The sequence below is a fragment of the Neoarthrinium moseri genome (assembly GCF_022829205.1).
Source record: "Neoarthrinium moseri strain CBS 164.80 chromosome Unknown scaffold26_Wmoseri_CBS_16480, whole genome shotgun sequence".
In the NCBI taxonomy this organism is placed as follows: Eukaryota; Fungi; Ascomycota; class Sordariomycetes; order Amphisphaeriales; family Apiosporaceae; genus Neoarthrinium; species Neoarthrinium moseri.
In genome coordinates, this window is record NW_026055140.1 from 290,985 (window position 1) to 309,621 (window position 18,637).

The window sequence follows — 18,637 nt, forward strand, 5'->3', positions numbered from 1 at the left end:
TGCGTGTCTCCTGTGGATGCTTCACCGCCGTTGAACATCCCATACGACTTCTGAACTATTAAAGGGGTCGAATTTTCCTCCATTTACTACAGACTCAAGCTCACCATCACCTCGCAGAATAAACGCAACAGTCCTCTTCCAATTTCAAAGTCCAACAGACACACACAGTCAAAATGCAGTTCACTAAGGCTTTCACCATCATTGCCGCCCTGGCCACCACTGCCTTTGCAGTAGCTATGCCGGTTTGTTGATGCAGTCAATATGGAATCTTACCGCGAAGCTTATTTTAATAGCAGGAGTCTCTGGAGGATCGCGCCACCGGATGTGTTGTAAGGCTGCACGAATGACAAAGCTCTACACTCATAGGTACTAACGGACGATTCTTTTGGTTAGACTATCCAGAATGGCCTCGGATGCCCCCAGGACCGTCCCGTCAACTGCAAGGACTTCAAGAACGGCAACCACCGCTGCTGCGTACGTACTTCTTGACAATTGCCTGACCTTGGGCTCACTTGATGCATTGTGCCATCGCACTATTCTAACAATGCTTGCAGGCTCATATCGGTGGATGCTAAATGAGATTGTTGACTTGAGTTCTGGTGTCGCTTTATACATTTCGTTCCAGAATTGTGTAATCCTGCGTATCCAGACCTGGATGGAGATGGCAATATACGGGTCGAGATTTAGCTTATCAGATCCCATGACTTCTATCCGAACATCTTCTTTCCCAATGGGAAGTTAGATAGATACACTCCTTCGATATTTTTCAATAAAAACCTCTGTCGGCCGACTAATTCAATACTGGAGTCATTTTAGTGCACATTTCTTTTGCTTAGACAGCAAGTATGAAGGCATGTCTCCTATGTATTTCAAATGGGAGCCGCAACACTCGCGAACATAAGCAACCCGTTTCCTTTCGACTGTATTACTTTTGCCTTGAGAGTGTTTCATGCACCTAAAAGTAAGCTTTACATGACCAAATGATCTTACGCTTACGGTAGCTAGACTATGTGCCCTGCTACGGAGATAAAGAAACAGCTTCCCAGTTGAGGCTTATTGAGTCTTGCTCACCCTTGCGCCTAGTAGTCCTGTATCATTGTCCCAGCTTCAGTATGATCCTCGCGCTCATAGTTTCGAGAAAAGTCTTACAAACTGTATCCGAATGTGATGTACAGTGTACTTCTAGAATAATAACCCGTAGTCCGTGGATTGAAGTTGCGAGCCAAGCTACAGTCAACGTCCAAAGGCGTCATCTCGATTGGGTTTCTGGGTCTAGTATCCAATATGGCACCGCTCAAAGTGGTAATGACGTATACAATTTCCTCTGCTGCTATAATGGCGTATTGCTCATCGCTCGTTGCCTGTAATTTGAAATATAGATCGTAGTAGGAATCGAACCTACTTAGCCTTCACATCGACCAGTGCATTACCACCGAGTCAGATGATGCAGCTAGCACCAACCCGATCATCGGGGAAAAACCCCCCGAAGGCGGAAAAAACCCAGGTGTCCACCCATTACTGGAATGGAGAGGTCCAGAAGATCGACAACACGCTTTCCCTCACAACCACAAGACACTCTACAAGGCTCATGATCGCGGGAGCTTCGACAGCCTGAAAAGTTAGCAAAACACAAACTCAAGGACCACTTACTCAAACACAGACGAATATGTGCACACAGAACGAAGACCAGGAAGTCCCCGCAACCCATCAACAACAAGTACAACAACGCTGTCGGAGAAGGAGAAACCGCTGAACTGATAGCCAATACAACAACGAGCGCGAGATGACTACCCCCAAGCCAATACCATGGTCGCGTTCAGGAGGAATACCAGACGAGAAGGGAGAAGAAGAGGAGGACGAGGAGAGAACCCCTACACAGCTGCCCCCGGATGGAACCAGGTTTGCTGTCATGGGGAGAGAAGGAGAGATGGTGGAACTCAACGGACGCGGCGTGAGACTCCGAGTGGCCACCTGCACAACCCGAAGCTGTGAAAGACGTTCGTTCAGACGGTGGAGATTCGCTACCGAGTTCACCGAACCCTGTTCAGGTTTTCGGCATGCGGAGGAGGAGGAGGAGGAGGAGGAGGAGGAGGGCGGGTCGACAGCGTTGTTGCATCGGCTACGAATCTGGGCGGCGAGTAGCTTCTCAGCGGCCTTCAGAGCCTTGCGCTCACGGCGGCCGAGCCGTGACGAGTCCAACCATTCCTCGCGCGGTAGCTCGCTCTGAGGTACGAATTCGCCGGTGATGAGGCAAGTGGCCAAGCAGCCTGAGTTAAACCCAACTTTCCTAGGTTGGACTAAATGAAAGCAATCTATTAAGCTGAAATTCGGCTGAGTAGAGTTGTATATAATTAGATACCCTTTTTATTGTACTAAATTCAATATAACACTGAGTCTTTGAAGCGTATTTATTCATGTATTGCCTCTTGTATTGCAGAACGTTTGACACCCGCCGATTCCATAGCATAAAACGTGGCTCGCCGAGAGCCCATCGTAAATATGTATCCACGATTAACACAGATGTCTATTTTTCGAATAGAGCGGAAGTCATATACTTCAGTCCCGTATCGCAAGCAACTGTTACAACGGTTTTTCCAGGTCCAAGTTTCTGTGCTAGTCTCAGGGCTGCCACAACGTTGACACCAGTGGATGTACCAACCAGTAGCCCTTCTTCGCGAGCAATGCGCCGACACATAGTCCTTGCTTCATCCTCGGGAACGGTCTGCACCTCATCATACAAGGCTTTGTCAAGCAATGGCGGTACCATCCCGGCCCCGATGCCCTCAATGCCGTGCACTCCTCCGCGGCCGGTCGTGAGGAATGGCGCCGCCTCGGGTTCCAGCACCACTACCTCGCAAGGTTTCGACTGCGACTTGAGGACTTTGGCCACGCCCATGATCATGCCAGCACCACCCACCGCGGCGCAGAACCCGTCGACGCCGTCCGGGAGCTGTTGCAGGAGTTCCTCTCCCAGTATCCGGTAGCCTACCAGCGCATCTTTATTGTTAAATTGGTCCACGAAATAGTGATCTGGACGCTGGGCCAGCGAGTGAGCCCGCTCCCGCATGGAAGGGAAGAGGTCCGGCGTTATGCGCTTGGTCGGACTCAGGACTAGGTCAAGCTTGGCGCCGAAAGCGGCCATGGTGCGCAGCTTCTCGGTGGAGAAGGCATCGGAGCACACGACCTGGAACTCGTACCCCTTAATGGCGCACACGAAGGCGAGCGACGATCCGGTGCTGCCGCCCGTTGCCTCGACCAACGTCGTGCCCGGCTTCAGGTCCCCCCGGAGCTCGGCCTCTTCCACAATCGAGCGTGCCATGCGGTCCTTGTACGAGCCTGTTGGGTTTAAGCTCTCCAGCTTAAGGAACACATCGGCGCATCCTTCCGGGACCACGTGCCGAAGCTTGACACATCGGGTGTTCCCGATAACGTCGAGGACATTTTCTGAGGCCGGTGGAACGGCAGCCATTTCATATACAGGTGGCCTCGGTATCGTTAGAGTAATGCCTGCATTGAGTGGGAGGTAGCCGGCCGGTTATAAAGACACCTTAAGGAGGGTTCCCTCGCCTGATGCGCCCTTTGGTCATTGACTGACCCACCGGAACGGGCCAACAGGGGCTAACTACCAAACGACCCATCTAGAACTTGGCTACAGATTAGATAAGGAATCATTCATATGAGCTTTGAACAGCGTGACTAAATCATCCATTAAAACAATGGTCAACACCAATCCGTTATTCGTAATACAGACGATACATACGCGTGCATAAGGCTGCTTCGCAGGTGCTGCGATATGTCGGGCCTGACACCTTTCTTGGGAATTTCCTTCATTGTTTGCCCAATTGTAGATTTTCCATTATGTTAAGTTGTAGAAACCTCATCAGGGCTGGTAACTTGATACGGTTGGATCGACATTAGCACAAATATGATGGGCCAAGACAGCGACGCGGTGAGATGACACCAGGCTACTCGACAGGTATGTACAGGGCCACAGTTTTCCAACCCAATTGTTAACAATTGTTAGTTCTAAAACAAGTTGGATCTCAGAGTATCATCAAGAATTGGTCGGAGATTCTAGGCTCAAACCATTTCAACTCAGAGCTGTCAGCGAGACCATTGGGCATATAGCATGCTTGAAGCTCAATATTCTGGCTTGAAGGTCGACATTGACCTGTCAATGAGTGCAACAACTCATCAGTCTCAAGCAAGTTCCTGTCTGTGTTTGTCAAAATGGATTTCTCTGACTACTGGGTTGCTGTTGGCACCATTCCCTCCAACCGCAACAACCTTCTCACCCAGAAGCTCGCACCATCGTCGACCAAACTTCCCAAGCCTCTCAAGGGTATCCTCAAGAAACCTGAGCAACTTCGCTTGCGGCCATTATGATCACTGTACTAGGCCAGTGATGAAGTCGCTAGCCTGTTGCACTTTTCCAGTGTAGTCCAGATGCGCACTCGTGACAATAAGTGTACCATCGCAGACCAGATCACCGTCGTTGCACAAGATAAGAGTCTTTGCGGGATCCAACCCGGGGACTTGGTCGTCATCTTGATCCTTTTGCGTATCGCCGAACGTGACGGCGGCGGCGATCTTGTCCTTGACCGCTTGGTCGTCAATCTGTTCGACCGACCGGTGCACCATGGCGGCTCCCTGGCTGTACCCAGAGACCACGATCTTGCTGTCGGGACATGTGGACGATACGTTGGCGATGAGCTTCGCCATGTCAGCAGCTTCGAGAGGGTTGGTGCCTCCGGGGATGAGGTTCTGCGGTAGGCCTGCATCATATTCGACTCCCTGAATAGCTATACGATCGGCGCCGAGTGAGGCTTGCAGAGCGCTGGCGAGTTGCGGTCCTGGCTGGTCGCCCTATGTGCTATTAGACATGAATGTGTAATGATACGTTCATGAGGGAACAGGAGCACATACCATGTTGCCGTCCTGCGTGCTTCCGCGGGCGTAGACCAGCACCACGTCCTTGCACCCACTATCAAGGAACTGATTGGCAGTAACTTGGACGTCGCTACCATCCGTTTCGTTCGACTGCCGAGGTAAAACAGCGCCACGAGCTACGAGCTCTTGGATCTCGACTCCCTCTGGCACTTCATATACACTGCCGCTAGCCACAATGGGAATGGCACTTGCAGTGGCAGCCAGAAGGCCTGGCAAAAGGATGATGGCGGACTTCATGGTGGATGTAGGTGGCAGTCGATTTTATGGGCCGTGGAATAATGGCAGGGTGGCTGATGCCGAGAGAAGAACTACTCTATAGTCCGTACAGCTGTACTCAAGGCGAGGAAAGGAGATACTGGGCCACAACCTTTTGGCACGAGCAAAAGCAGCACCCGTCGTTATCTTTCAAGGCTTGGCCCTGTCTTTATTCCTCGATATCATCGTGAATCTGCATGCACGACATCCTTTCAGCCACACTCGGGATATCCGTGGTCAAACGCCCATCGGTTTTGGAAACATCGGATGGCATCTCAATGGATACAGCCGCGACTGGATTTGGCCCATTCTGTAGCGCCGGCCGCTGCTCAATGCCTCCATGCGGCAGGCTTCCAGAAGGCGAGCCCGCGGTCATTATCCGCACATGTCGCGATCTTCCGTGACAGAGACGGTTGGTGTGTCAAGGAGGTGCCCTGCTGCGGCTCATTCACGGTTTGCTGGTTCGATTCGCCCCGGCCTCCCGTTTCGGATCGACTGATCGTTGCTGGGATGGCAGCGAGCACGAGGCCAGATGGGGAACTGCCGGGCGTTGAGACGCTAAGGTTTAGCGCCCGCTGCCCACCGGGACGCGGCATTTTAGCTGATTTGGTGCCAGGGGTACCCCAATTTAAGCTTCATGGCCCTGCGAACTGAGATCCCGAAGGAAGGGAAGCTCAGCACATGAAATGGAATGGCCGAGGATATCTATCCAATAGGTAGCAAGTCTTAACTCTCTGGCGCGAGCAGCTGAGAGGAGGCTCCATTCCTCTCGTTGTGCAATCAGGTGGTTCGATTGGCGTGAAGGACCAGGCGGACTATCCCTCGGATCTCAAACTTTGGGGATGATCTTCCCGTACCAAGATCAACGGCTACTTATGCAGGTAGATTTCTTAGCTGTTGGGCACCACTGTGGTTCGTCATACACCTCCTATGCCACATTTGGTGAGCTGCATACCAAGTTCCGTTACTAAACGCTGGTTCGTAATTGGACTCGGCTCTACGGACCACCCACATGCTACCTTGAGGTATTATGACAAGACCGCGCGGGCTCATGCCCATGCGGGGCAGAAGCTGGTTCAAAGGATCGCAATTCCCGCTCATTTCCTGTTCCTGGGAGACCTGTCGTCCGTCTATACCGTCAAGTGGCACCTATACTACCTAGGTACACTTGAGACAAGGTTCTGCTTCGAGAAAATGCTCCCGTTCCGTCCTAGCGCTCGGCGTTGGGCGGCACGCATAGTGCCCGCCGTATCGAAGCCGATAGCTGCCGCCAATAGTCGTACATACGCTGCTGTTGGAGCCGAGGAGCCATCTTGGACTAAATCGACATTTCCCACCGCCAGCCCGGGTTCAGTGAGAGCTGGAAATGTGGCTTCTAATGTGAAGGAAAACAAGGTGCTGTGCGATGCTATAGCAGCAACGGCCCCACGGAACAACTGGACCAGGGACGAGATCGCAGCGATTTACAATGAGCCTCTGATGGAGCTGGTGCACCAAGCGGTTAGTCGACATATGCCACTGAGTCTCCCTTATACAGTGACTTACATATCTTCGGGGACAGAGCCTTCTTCATCGCCGCTTCCACGATCCTGCAGAGGTCCAACTATGCACCCTGATGAACATCAAGACGGGTGGATGTACCGAGGACTGCAAGTACTGCGCCCAGTCCACGCGGTACCAGAAGGGAACGGGTCTGCAAGCCAAGAAAGTTGAGACCGTCGAGTCGGTCCTAGCTGCGGCCCGGATCGCCAAGGAGAATGGCAGTACACGCTTCTGCATGGGCGCCGCCTGGAGGGATATGCGTGGGAGGAAGAACAGTCTCAAGAATGTCATTGCTATGATCCAAGGAGTCCGCGGCATGGGGATGGAGGCCTGCGTGACACTGGGCATGATCGACCAGGAGCAAGCGCACGAGCTGAAAGCGGCCGGTCTCACGGCCTACAACCACAATGTCGACACCAGCCGCGAATTCTACCCTTCCGTGATCTCGACACGTACATACGATGAGAGACTACGGACTCTGGGATACGTCCGCGGCGCCGGAATCAACGTCTGTTCCGGTGGGATCCTCGGCCTGGGGGAGACGACAACTGACCGCATCGGGCTGCTGCACACGGTCTCGACCCTTCCAACGCACCCGGAGAGCTTTCCCGTGAACGCCCTGGTGCCGATCAAGGGCACGCCCCTGGGCGAACAGGAGTCGGTCAAGTTCCCGGAGATGCTGCGCACGATCGCGACGGCCCGGGTCCTCATGCCGGCTACCATCGTGCGCATCGCGGCGGGCCGGAAGACCATGTCCGAGGAGAAGCAGGCGCTGTGCTTTATGGCGGGTGCGAACGCCATCTTTACAGGCGAGAAGATGCTGACGACGGAGTGCAACGGCTACGACGAGGACAAGGAGATGTTTGACAGGTGGGGCTTCGTTCCTATGAGGAGCCATCAGAAGTCGCCGCCCAAAGAAGCGGCTTGAAATGCGAATTCAACATGAATCTCCTGACCCTTCTGACCAACTAGAAAAGGGCCGTGATGTGACGCATGTAGTGATCGCCATGGTGTTGACTTCTTGGTGAACTGGTCTATCACGGATCCTTCCTCTTCTCCCACTCTTCCCTCCCCAAGACCCAATAGCCACCCTCGTCTTCGTACCGCAGGTCTTCGGAAGTTCGCAAAAAACCAGCTGCCTCAAAACATCTTTCTGAAGCCGGGTTGTCTTCTAGTATGCAAGCAGTCAGGCGCCCCTTGACCAGGTGCTTGCTGAACGCATCGTCCACTAGCCCCTTTAATGCCTCCGTACCATAGCCATTCCCCCAATGCTCCCTTGAAAACCCGATATAGACCTCCAGGGTACCTGGTGGGGGTGGCCATTTAGCTGATTGCGGTGATGCGTCGTCTAGGTTGCGATAACCAATCCAACCTACCCATTCTGTTGCCCGGTCGTCACCGCCGCTGTGGTTGACAACGGTCGCATCGGAGTGACGTTTAGACACAGCCCAGATGCCGTGGCCCCGTCTGTCAACCAGAGTGCTGTTTCTCTCGTACACTCTACGTGGATTTTCTGGTGGATATGTTGCATGCCATACTTGCTGCTGCCACGAGGGATCTGCTCGGATGGCTACGTATGCCGGCCAGAACGAGCTGTCCCGGGGAGGACAGAGGTCCAATGCCAGGCGCTGTGTTGTTACTCTTGCTGACATGACCAAATTTGGAGTCCCAAGCAAGGTGCAGTGCGTTCTCAAGATTTGGTACCTAAGAGCCAGCTGCAATTTGTACTTGCAGTCAAGAGTGAATCATTTACAGTCAACAATGAATCATCCCCATGCACAGTGATTGAAACAGTTGGTAGACAGTACGGCTGCCCCCTCTATATGCAAGTGACGTCAACTGGGACCGCTGAATGGCCAGTCCCACAGGCAGATTCAGGGACCTGTGATGCACGTAGGGATCGACATCTAGCGTAGTCTGATGCTCGCACACTGTTTGACTGTCCGGCGGTCCCCTGCAAGACACTGCTAAACTTAGCCCACTGAGACACGCAGCTACTGGGCTCTGGGCCGCTGGGCTGCTTATCGATACCTGGCTCGCCTTGGCCTGTTCGACAGTAGATCTCCCTCCGTGTGACCTCGACCTCTGACCCTGGCGGAATGCGACGTCAGCCGGATTGGATGCATCGTCGAACAAGACATCTTGCAAACCCCTCGAAACCAGTATTGACGCCCGCAACACCACTTCTCCGTGCCAGTAAGATGCCCCCCCGACCGATGCGACTCTTGCGACAATGGCGGCATCAGTAATGGCAGCCCATCAGCTGCATCAACCCGGACCAGCATGGCAGGAGGGAGAAAAGGACGACCGGACTGGCAGTAGCGTGCCGAAGAGCCTAGACGAGCGAGATGGGGATCGTGGTCAGGACAGGGACGTCGATGGAGACGTAGAAACGAGGCAGCTTCCATCGCCTCGTCCCTCGCCCGCTGTCGAAGCTTTCCCAGTACTCGAGATGGCGCCCTCGACCTCCAGCACACCGCCCGGGGCGGACCCAGGCAAGCTGAAGCACGACGACTCGACAAATGACGGCACCGATGCCTCCGGCATTGCGGACAGCCAAGAGACAAAGGAAAACACGTCCTCGTCCACCGAGTCCTCAACCAACAGCAGCGACGAATCCTCGTCCTCCTCTGCTGGCGAGGACGCCCCTGCCGAGGCCTCACCGACGAAACCAAGCGACTCGACAGCCAAGCCCAGAACACCGTCCACCAGCAGAAGCGACACGACTGGGAATGGGAATGTGCGCAAGCTGTCGGCATCCCAAATGCAGGCCCTGGCCACCTCGCCAGATTCCCTGCCCATTGCTGTCGTTCCTCCCCAATCGCCCGTCTCGAGTCAGCGCAAACCAAACGGAGTTGAATATCCGATGTCTGCTGGCATCGTCGAGGCCGGCACCCGCCCTTCTATGGCCGAGCAGCTGCAGAACGAAATACAGAACCAGGCCAACCAGAACGGCTTTGTCAAGTTGCCAGCGCCCATGTCGAAAACACTGCCCGAACCTGTGCGATCGCGATACTTTTCCGAGAACAGCAATGCGGCCCTCAGGAATGCGGGTGCTCCCGACTCGAGACGGCCCCCGGCTGCTTCTCGTACCCTCTCGCAGCCGCCCATCACGCGAAGACCTACAGTGGGCAGCGCGACTCTCACGACCCCAAGCACCACCCGACGGAATTCCTTCAACCCGGCAGCAAGGCCTCCGCCCTTGAATCTGGGTAGTTCCAGCAACATCACACCGATCCCCAAGCGGACAACACCAGCACCTCGCAGAGCAGACAAAACTCCCATGGAAGAGAGGGAGGATGTCCAGCTCGCCCCGGCCGCTCCCATACAACCGGCAATCCCGCTGCCGCCCATGTCGTTGCACACCCATCTGCAACTGGAACTGGCTGGCGTCCGGCCCAGCCCTCTCTATATCTACCGCCACTCATCTGTAGACGTTCCGTACGAGTCCAGCGCTGTCAAGTTCGAGAGACTGCTAAACGCTCTCCTGCTTCCTCCCTACCTGGAAGCTACCCTCACCTTTGGCGCTCTGGCTTGCTTAGACGCCTTCCTGTATACTTTCACTCTGCTGCCTCTGCGATTTGTCATTGCTGTAGGCGTGCTAGTGAAATGGTGGGCTTACATGTTTTGGAAAGAGGTCAAGTGGGTTACGGGCTTTGTGTGGCAGGGTATCTGGCGCTTGTGGAGGAGAGGCCGGAGAGGCCGGTCATCGTCGCGTCCTTCTAGAAGCAGGACCAGCAGCAGCCAGTCTACCAGCGAGGTTGAAAGGAGTCAAAGTCGTGCCAGAGAGACGAGCAATGCCTCCGAATCTCTGGACAACATCCGCCTCAACGGCAATGCTGCCTTGCGCCCTCCGAAACACGCAATGCCGAGGAACCCGCCTGGCGTCTTTCGACATCGAAGAACAAAGTCCATGCCATCGGATCTTACCCCTTATCACAAGGCTGATCTCCTCCAAGGCGCTGTCATAGTCTGCAGCTCGTTGGCCCTGATGACTATTGACGCTAGCCGGATGTATCACTTCATCCGTGCCCAGTCTGCCATGAAGTTGTACGTCATCTTCAACCTCCTCGAGGTTGGAGACCGGCTGCTCTCGGCGATTGGCCAAGATATATTGGAGTGTCTGTTCAGCTCCGAGACTTTGTCACGAAACAGCCTCGGACGCTCCAAGATTCTACTCCCATTTGGCATGTTCATACTGTCGCTGATCTACAATGTTGTCCATGCTGTGTGCCTTTTCTACCAGGTCATCACCTTGAACGTGGCTGTCAACTCATACTCCAATGCCTTATTGTCGCTGCTCATGTCGAACCAGTTTGTTGAGATCAAGGGCAGTGTCTTCAAGAAGATCGAGAAGGAGAACCTTTTCCAGTTGACTTGCAGCGACGTTGTGGAACGGTTCCAGCTGTGGATTATCCTGATCATCATAGGTATGAGGAACATCGTTGAGGTCGGCGGGCTGTCAGTGCCGGGTGCTGGCAGCGAAGCAGACCCCGGCATGGCAGGTCCGGGTCCCATCCACACTTCATCGAATCTTCCCGCGAGCTTCACCCTACTGCCGTCATGGCTATTCTCCGGGGAAGTGCTCTCCCCGTTTCTCATCGTCATTGGAAGCGAGATGTTGGTCGATTGGATCAAGCATGCATACGTCAACAAATTCAACAACGTGAAGCCGACCGTGTACCGCAGAATGCTTGACATCTTTTGCAAGGATTACTACACCAATGTAAGTCGATGCTCTCCTGAGCCAAGAATGAAGATATCTAACAAGAGTTAGGCTTTCGGCGCCCCTGCTCTCACCCGCAGAATCGGACTTCCACTCCTCCCGCTATCATGCCTCTTCATTCGAGCTTCGGTGCAAATATATCACATGTTTTTGGCAACCCATCTCCCTCCTCCCATGCCGACGGCCACAACGGAGCTTTCTGTCGAGTCTTCTCTCCCTTCCTCGCCAGCCATGATAGCAGCTCTTGACCGACTGGACCATCTACTGCGGAACGCCCTTGGCCGCGCAGTGTATGGATCCCCATACGCCGACGGAGAGCCTCGCTCATTCTGGTCCTTCACGTCAGACGACGCGGTCGCCCTGCTCACCATGCTCACCTTCTTTTTCCTCGCCTGGCTCGTCCTGCTTCTCGTGAAGCTCCTCCTCGGCATGGCGCTGCTGAAGTACGCACGCGAGCGCTACGCCTCCTGCCAGGCCCAAGAGCAGGCCATCGCCAACGGCCAGGAGAAGCGCGAGAGCTTCTTCCAACCGGGCAAGCGCGTCGGTGGATGGGGCATGGTCGAGGTCGGCGACGAGCGCCGCAAGCTGATCTATGCGGACGACCCGGAGGGCCTGAAGCGCATGCGCGAGCGCGAGCGCAAGGGCGACCAAATGGCCAAGAAGATGGAGATTGGTGACGACGGCCTCGAGAAAGTCACGCGGTACGAGATGATCGCCAAGCGCATCTGGTAGGCGGCGGTCAGGCCTGGTCACTGGTGGTGTTTGTACCATGTCATACATACATACATACATACATACATACATAGCGTTCGTCGTGCTGCATTTACGGGGCGTTTATAAAACGGCATGCATCGGGCCGTGTGTCGTCGTTGTCTTTACAGCTATCATTGCCCGATATCAACTGAGCTAATACATTTGTCTTTCCGCCCGTTAGTTTGACTTGCATAAAAGGCTCCGGCTCTGTCGCTGCACTCTAGTCCCTTCAGAGGGAATGTGTCGGGTAATGGACCAAGAATCCATTGCCAGTTTGTCACTTGGCTTTGATCCAAGCCCTTTTGCGTCATTGGTTTTACTGGGCTCGTTCTGTAAAACGAGGCGCCCATACTTCCAACCACAACGACATTATACTCTCTGCGACCGCCATTGTGTTCATATGCACCAATCAGGATGAATTAACTCTTTTTCGTAGGGGGCAGTAGGAGTCGGCAGTGTGTCAATACTCTGAATTCACCGGCTACCTGTTATTAAGATGCTGAATTTCCCGGTTCCTCCCATCCGGAACTATATCTGCGTAGATATAGCCCAAATTGCCTCATACACTCATCCCCCTTCTTAGACTATGGGCTCCCCCCGCCTCGCACTCTGCCACGGTTGATTTCTATGCAACCATTCCACCATCATATCGGTGCAGGACTGACTCTCTGACTTCGGTTTACAGCGATTGTCGTAGTATCAAACCATATGCAGGTCTTGGGCGTGCCTTCATGCCTATCGTCGGTCAACTACGGCGCTGAGGTCGACGGTTTTCGCTGACCAGCCTGCTCTGGAATGTCCAGAAAGCACAAGTCGCCCAACAAATTCACCAGGATAGAGGAAATGGGCCGGTTTCAAGTGACAGAATGTCCCTATTCGTTAATGCTTCGTTAGTGAATGTACTAGTTTAGTTGCTTGGATCTTCCCCCTCACTGCTCTGTGTCGAGCAAACTCTGTGACTTCACCCATCCCGCCTAAAAGAGACTTCAACATACCATATACTATGTCGAAACTGTCTGATCAGGTCGTTTTAGTGACAGGTTCCAGCCGTGGCCTCGGACTTGCAATAGCGCGAGCTTTCCACACGGAAGGGTGTCGATTGGTGCTTAACTGCAGCGGGCCCGACTCCTACCCCAGGACACAGGAAATTGCGAAAGATCTCGGAGGCATCGCTATTCAAGCCGACGTGACTGACGCAGAACAAGTGTTGTCGCTCTTCGAACAGGCCGAGCGCCAATTTGCCGAGCCCATAAGTGTTGTGGTGAATAACGCGCTGGCGGATTTCAAGTTCAATGGCAACGGCCGAAAGAGCCTGGGCACGATTGAATGGGGCGACTTTGACAAACAACTACGAGTCGCAGTCCAAGGCGCCTTGAATACCACCAAAGCCGCACTTCCCGGGTTCGAGAAACTTGGCCGGGGGCGTATCATCAATATCGGCAGCAATCTCGTGCAGAACCCCGTGGTGCCGTATCAGGACTACTGCGCGGCGAAAGGCGCCCTGCTGGCCTTCACACACTCGATGGCCGCGGAGCTGGGCCCAAAGAACATCACCTGCAACTTGGTGGCTGGCGGGCTGCTCAAGGTTACGGATGCAAGCAGTGCGACGCCCAGCGAGGTGTTTGATCAGATTGCCGCCGCCACGCCGCTGAGGAGGGTGACTACCCCCGACGACCTTGCTGGGGCAGTGTTGTTCTTTGCGAGTCCATGGGCCAACGCGATTACAGGGCAGCAGGTCATCGTCGACGGTGGGCTCGTAATGTCGTAGCTACAGCAACTCGCACTGTTTCCCACAAGTCAGCATGGGAGCGTCTGTCTGAAGCTTGCGATATTAAGCCTCAATATTCAACCGTAAAGCTATCTCATCATTATGTGTCTGATTAACTCACGATCTCATGGCCGTTGCGGAACGAGCCAAGTTATGGGAGCAAAATTGGAGGGATAACCCTGGCGGGTGGAAATGATTCTGGCCGGGCCGTGAGACACCTAACTACCTTTAGTTAGGTAGGTCCCTTGGTTGGTAGTAGCTAACGGCTGGTGTCTAGCTGCCCTACAAGCGCTATTCACCACCTCAGACATTGCCCTGGTGGTTAAGTCAGGGGTTTGTGTCCCTTAGACAGCGCTTCAGCCCCACTGTTGGGACCACTTCAGCTGTTTTTTTATGCTAGGCATTAGGCGACTGCCTCGTCGAGATCTCGAGCCATTGTTCCGTTTCTAAAGGCCTAGAAGAGCCTTATCGCCATTCTGTATTCGTTTTGATCCTTTTATGAACCGTCTTGGTTCAATGATGTATAGTTGCCACATGAGATCCGGCTGTATCGCTAGACCGTAGCCTATACACACGTGAAGAGCCTCTCCCCTTTTCCAGTCCCACAGACACAATGAGCACCACAAGGCGACTCTATCCAGGTCTGGGCAGTGCCTTGGAGGAGGATTGCTCAGGAAAGGACTCTTTCCCCGTGGGCATGGACGTCCATTGCGGAGAAGCTGTCTCGTCATTGCTTCCTGTTCGAGAGGTTGCAATGATGGTTATTCTGGACCGACTGACTGATAAGCCCGAGTGGAACAAGAAGGTGTTCGATGAGCATATCCTGGCCAAATGGCGCAAAGAAGCTCTTGACTTCCCGGACGACGCGCTCTGGAAACAAGCCAGTGGCGGCAAGAGTTTTGACCCGAGTGAGGCACAAGGCGAATACTTGGAGGAGCTATCTGCTGTCTCCCAAATCCGTCCCCTGAAGAACATAATTACTGATGAGATTTTTGACTACGTAAGCTCACGGCAACAACCAATTGACGACACCACTGACCTTTGGTTCTTCTGTTCAATAGTGCGTTAAAGAGCTCCAGAACAAAGCTCGGTATTTTGCAGAATCCGGCATAGTGCCCACGTTGGAAGCCGAGGCGTCTGTTGCCAAGTCGGATACCCTGGTTGACCCTGAGCTACGTAGCACCCTTCGCAGGGCTTTCGACGAACTGAAAGCGGACCAAGCCGAGTTTCCAGACTGGCATCCCGGCACGGATGAGAAAGTACAGAATCTCGTACACCCGTCCATGTATCCGCTTGTCTATGGCTCGTCTCGAGTCTTTCAAAGCGAAGTCGTTGGCGTCAATGATGCTGTATACGGTTGGGCTGGAAGGGGTTACATTATCAAGCACCCAGATCACCACCCGGATGTGAGAGTCTATTTTGGTGAACTGTGGTCGAGAAATTACCAATGGCTACCGGCTAATGTGGCGGTCGACGATGCTGGCTCGGTGAAGTTCACTAGCTATGTCAACAATCTCCATCCTAACGAGCACCGAAGTATATATAGCACCTTGGAAAAGTTGGTGGAGAAAGCTATTCCAATGTGGAATCAATGCCTCGCCTTCCCTGATGACACGAACCCTAGAATCCGGGCAGGCCGCGTGTCATCGCGCTTTAAACTAGATCATGACGCCAAGTAAGTGACGTTTTGCTTCTACCAGAGATGACGAAGATAAGCTAATATAGCGGCACATCTAGTGATGATAATGAGGACAATTGGACTCCAATCGAGTCAGAAGTTGCTGGCATTGCCGTTCATTCAGATGAGGTTGATTCTCTTCGCGAGCCTGTACAGCCGCAACCTCTACCTTTTGAGAATATTGACTACAAGCCATCACTGAGGCTTCAGGAAAAGTTCAATAGTTCCGGCCTTCAGATAATTGTCAAGATGGCTTCTATTGAACTTACGCCGGAAAAGCCAACATTTCCGTCGGGATCCTGGCATGTAAGTTCTCCTTTCTTATCCACAACAATGCAAGTCTACGTACTCACCCATAATGCAGCTCGAAGGGCTGATGAACGAGAGGATTTGTGCCACTGCGCTCTACTATCTTGACAGCGAGAACATCACTACAAGTAGTCTCGCTTTCCGAATGAGGACAGACTCGGATACCGGCATGGAAGACGACGAGTTTCGTGTCCCACAGGACTCCTATAAATGGCTGGAAAGAGTGTACGGAACAAGACTTTCGCCTAATTCCGCGCCTTGCATCCAGAACTACGGTAGTGTCGAAACGCCTGAGGGTCGTCTCTTGGCATTTCCACATATTTTGTAAGCTTCCATGTGCTGAGAGCAGTCCTGATCGGCCCCAAAATTCTACTAATGTGTTTACTCGTCCCTGTAGCCAGCATTGCGTCTCTCCTTTTAGACTTGTAGACCCCACCAAGCCTGGTCACAGAAGGTTTATCGCCCTTTGGCTCGTCGACCCTCACCTGCGCATCATCTCTACTGCCAATGTCCCACCACAGCAGCAGGATTGGTGGGTAGACGCGCTGCTCGGTCCATCTCCCGTCTCCGAGGAAGAGGCTCTCTCAAAGCTCCCAACCGGACTGGTTCGGCTGCTTCAAGAAAAGGGAATTATTGGAAGTAGCGGCATAGGCCTCAGTGCTAGTAGCCTCCCACCTGAGCCCTCGAGCATCGCTCAACCCAAATTGTATGTACCGGGAATGAGCGTGGAAGAGGCTAGAGAACACCGAGAGAAGCTCATGGAAGAGCGCACTGTATCGCAGGAATCTACGGATCTTGATTGGCATGACGAGAGGTATAATTTCTGCGAACATTAGAAAATAATTCTTCGCAGCCTGAAGGGCCGAAATAGACAAGTTCCTAATCGAATATGCGCTTTCGTTGGAGCTCATTGTGATGACCTCAAGGCTATATCTCTATACAATGGTTAACCAGAAGGGGACTGGGGTGGTTAGAAGTCGTGTGCAATTGAGTGGTCCTTGTCCAGGTCGATATCAAATGTATGGCTTCTTATCAACCGTCTCAATGTACTGTTAAGAGACCCGCGATAACTCTTTCATTACAATGCCCGTTCGCAATGCCGACCCGAGTCTCCGGGCCGTTGCTATTAAAAGCCAGGGGACCCTATTGGCCCCATTTTTAAGTTGGTCGTGTTGGTTGTGCCTGATTTGCCGCCGAACCCCTGCCTTCAACCAATGACTTGGACATAATTCTAGGCGCCGCCCCACCATGGGATGGCATGGCAGTGCGTCAGGGCCAACAGAAAGCTGCCTGTATTTCCCAGCAGTAGTTCGAGGCTTCTGAAATCTTCAACAATTCTTCGACTGTACTGTGGATCTTCCTCGCGATTGATTTGGCTATGTCTGTCAGGCGGCCGTCAAACCTGACGTTTGGTGCAATAGGGACCCTTCTCATATTGGCAATACTGCTAATTCAAACGCGCCGAGCACTGCCACGCGTGCCAACGTACTTCGGTTCCAAGACCGAAAGCAAAGACAGACACCTAATTAACGATATTCAAAATGGCACATTGGGGGTAAGTCTTTGTGTGTTGTAGCTCTTCGCTGGAGCCCATTGCACGCAATTGAGCTGTGACGATATTGACATACGTCACCCAAACACAGTTCGAGAAGATCTTCGTTGTTGGACTTCCTTCACGGACCGACCGCCGAGATAGTATGGTTCTGGCCGCTGCACTGAGCGGCCTGGAGATCGAATTTATCGACGGTGTCGTGGGAAGTGCCGTACCAGACAAGGCGATTCCGACCCGCCCCGGACAAGGCCGACTTCCAGATCCTTCCGTCGGGTCATGGCGGGGACACATGAATGCCATACAGGAAGTGGTGAGAAGAAATCTCTCATCAGCATTGATACTAGAAGACGACGCGGACTGGGATGTCAGGATAAGGGACCAGCTTCGATCCTTTGCACTAGCAACACAAGCGTTGACCCAACCTCTTCACCGTTCTGAAGCAGCGTTTGCCGACCCGACGTTTCCCAGGCCGCCTGCGGGATCGGAATCGATGACCCCCGAGCTCGCCTTTGGTCGTCTCCCTAAGACAGTTGCCCCAAGAATATCACCATTTGGTGACAATTGGGACGCATTTTGGTTGGGCCACTGCGGAATGCACTTCCCATTTGAAGATAACACAGTTATCCCGAGAGGGCGTGTGGTACAAGCAGATGACACAGTGCCCCAGCAGCAGCATCTATGGACCTTGTCAAACCCGAACGATGTGAAAGAGCAGTACAGCAATCATACTCGAGTCGTGCATCATGTTCAGGATGGAATCTGCTCTCTTGGCTATGCCGTGTCCCAAAAGGGAGCTCGGCAGATGTTGCATCAGGTTGGACTCAAAAACTTCAACGCGGCGTTCGATATTCTTCTACGATGGTTCTGCGAAGGGGTAGAAGACAGGAAGTATCACAATTGCCTTACATTACAACCGGCATTATTCCAACACCACCGGTTCGCCGGTCCAAAGAGCGCCAACAGTGACATCTCGGATCATGGCGAAGGGTTCCAGGAAGCATCGACGGATGTAGTACGATGGAGTGTGAGGATGAACGCTGAAGCCATGATGGCCGGAGAACCTTTTGTAGATCAGTTTCCAGATGCTTTGTAGAATTTATTTAG

The 18,637-nt window shown here is 53.2% G+C and overlaps 8 protein-coding genes across 8 annotated transcripts; 5 read left to right on the plus strand and 3 right to left on the minus strand.

The window, feature by feature from the left end:
- Positions 1-173: 173 nt before the first annotated feature.
- JN550_007071 (uncharacterized protein) lies at positions 174-575 on the plus strand (the record flags this gene model as incomplete). The annotated part of the gene is made up of 4 exons (XM_049318881.1): positions 174-242; positions 294-329; positions 394-474; positions 555-575. The coding sequence occupies 4 exons, from the start codon at positions 174-176 to the stop codon at positions 573-575; spliced, it is 207 nt and encodes a 68-aa protein (XP_049170966.1).
- Positions 576-2,524: 1,949 nt separating this feature from the next.
- JN550_007072 (uncharacterized protein) lies at positions 2,525-3,469 on the minus strand (the record flags this gene model as incomplete). The annotated part of the gene is made up of 1 exon (XM_049318882.1): positions 2,525-3,469. The coding sequence occupies one exon, from the start codon at positions 3,467-3,469 to the stop codon at positions 2,525-2,527; it is 945 nt and encodes a 314-aa protein (XP_049170967.1).
- Positions 3,470-4,386: 917 nt separating this feature from the next.
- Positions 4,387-5,187, minus strand: JN550_007073 (uncharacterized protein; the record flags this gene model as incomplete). The annotated part of the gene is made up of 2 exons (XM_049318884.1): positions 4,387-4,866; positions 4,927-5,187. 2 exons carry the CDS (start codon positions 5,185-5,187, stop codon positions 4,387-4,389), a joined length of 741 nt encoding a protein of 246 aa, XP_049170968.1.
- A 1,212-nt stretch (positions 5,188-6,399) lies between these two features.
- JN550_007074 (uncharacterized protein) lies at positions 6,400-7,675 on the plus strand (the record flags this gene model as incomplete). Its single annotated transcript, XM_049318885.1, has 2 exons — positions 6,400-6,705; positions 6,767-7,675. The coding sequence occupies 2 exons, from the start codon at positions 6,400-6,402 to the stop codon at positions 7,673-7,675; spliced, it is 1,215 nt and encodes a 404-aa protein (XP_049170969.1).
- Positions 7,676-7,784: 109 nt separating this feature from the next.
- Positions 7,785-8,399, minus strand: JN550_007075 (uncharacterized protein; the record flags this gene model as incomplete). Its single annotated transcript, XM_049318886.1, has 1 exon — positions 7,785-8,399. One exon carries the CDS (start codon positions 8,397-8,399, stop codon positions 7,785-7,787), a length of 615 nt encoding a protein of 204 aa, XP_049170970.1.
- A 581-nt stretch (positions 8,400-8,980) lies between these two features.
- JN550_007076 (uncharacterized protein) lies at positions 8,981-12,205 on the plus strand (the record flags this gene model as incomplete). Its single annotated transcript, XM_049318887.1, has 2 exons — positions 8,981-11,473; positions 11,525-12,205. 2 exons carry the CDS (start codon positions 8,981-8,983, stop codon positions 12,203-12,205), a joined length of 3,174 nt encoding a protein of 1,057 aa, XP_049170971.1.
- A 1,024-nt stretch (positions 12,206-13,229) lies between these two features.
- JN550_007077 (uncharacterized protein) lies at positions 13,230-13,994 on the plus strand (the record flags this gene model as incomplete). The annotated part of the gene is made up of 1 exon (XM_049318888.1): positions 13,230-13,994. One exon carries the CDS (start codon positions 13,230-13,232, stop codon positions 13,992-13,994), a length of 765 nt encoding a protein of 254 aa, XP_049170972.1.
- Positions 13,995-14,607: 613 nt separating this feature from the next.
- On the plus strand, positions 14,608-18,626 carry JN550_007078 (uncharacterized protein; the record flags this gene model as incomplete). Its single annotated transcript, XM_049318889.1, has 7 exons — positions 14,608-14,994; positions 15,056-15,669; positions 15,732-15,978; positions 16,037-16,305; positions 16,379-16,795; positions 17,371-17,536; positions 17,625-18,626. 7 exons carry the CDS (start codon positions 14,608-14,610, stop codon positions 18,624-18,626), a joined length of 3,102 nt encoding a protein of 1,033 aa, XP_049170973.1.
- Positions 18,627-18,637: the final 11 nt, after the last annotated feature.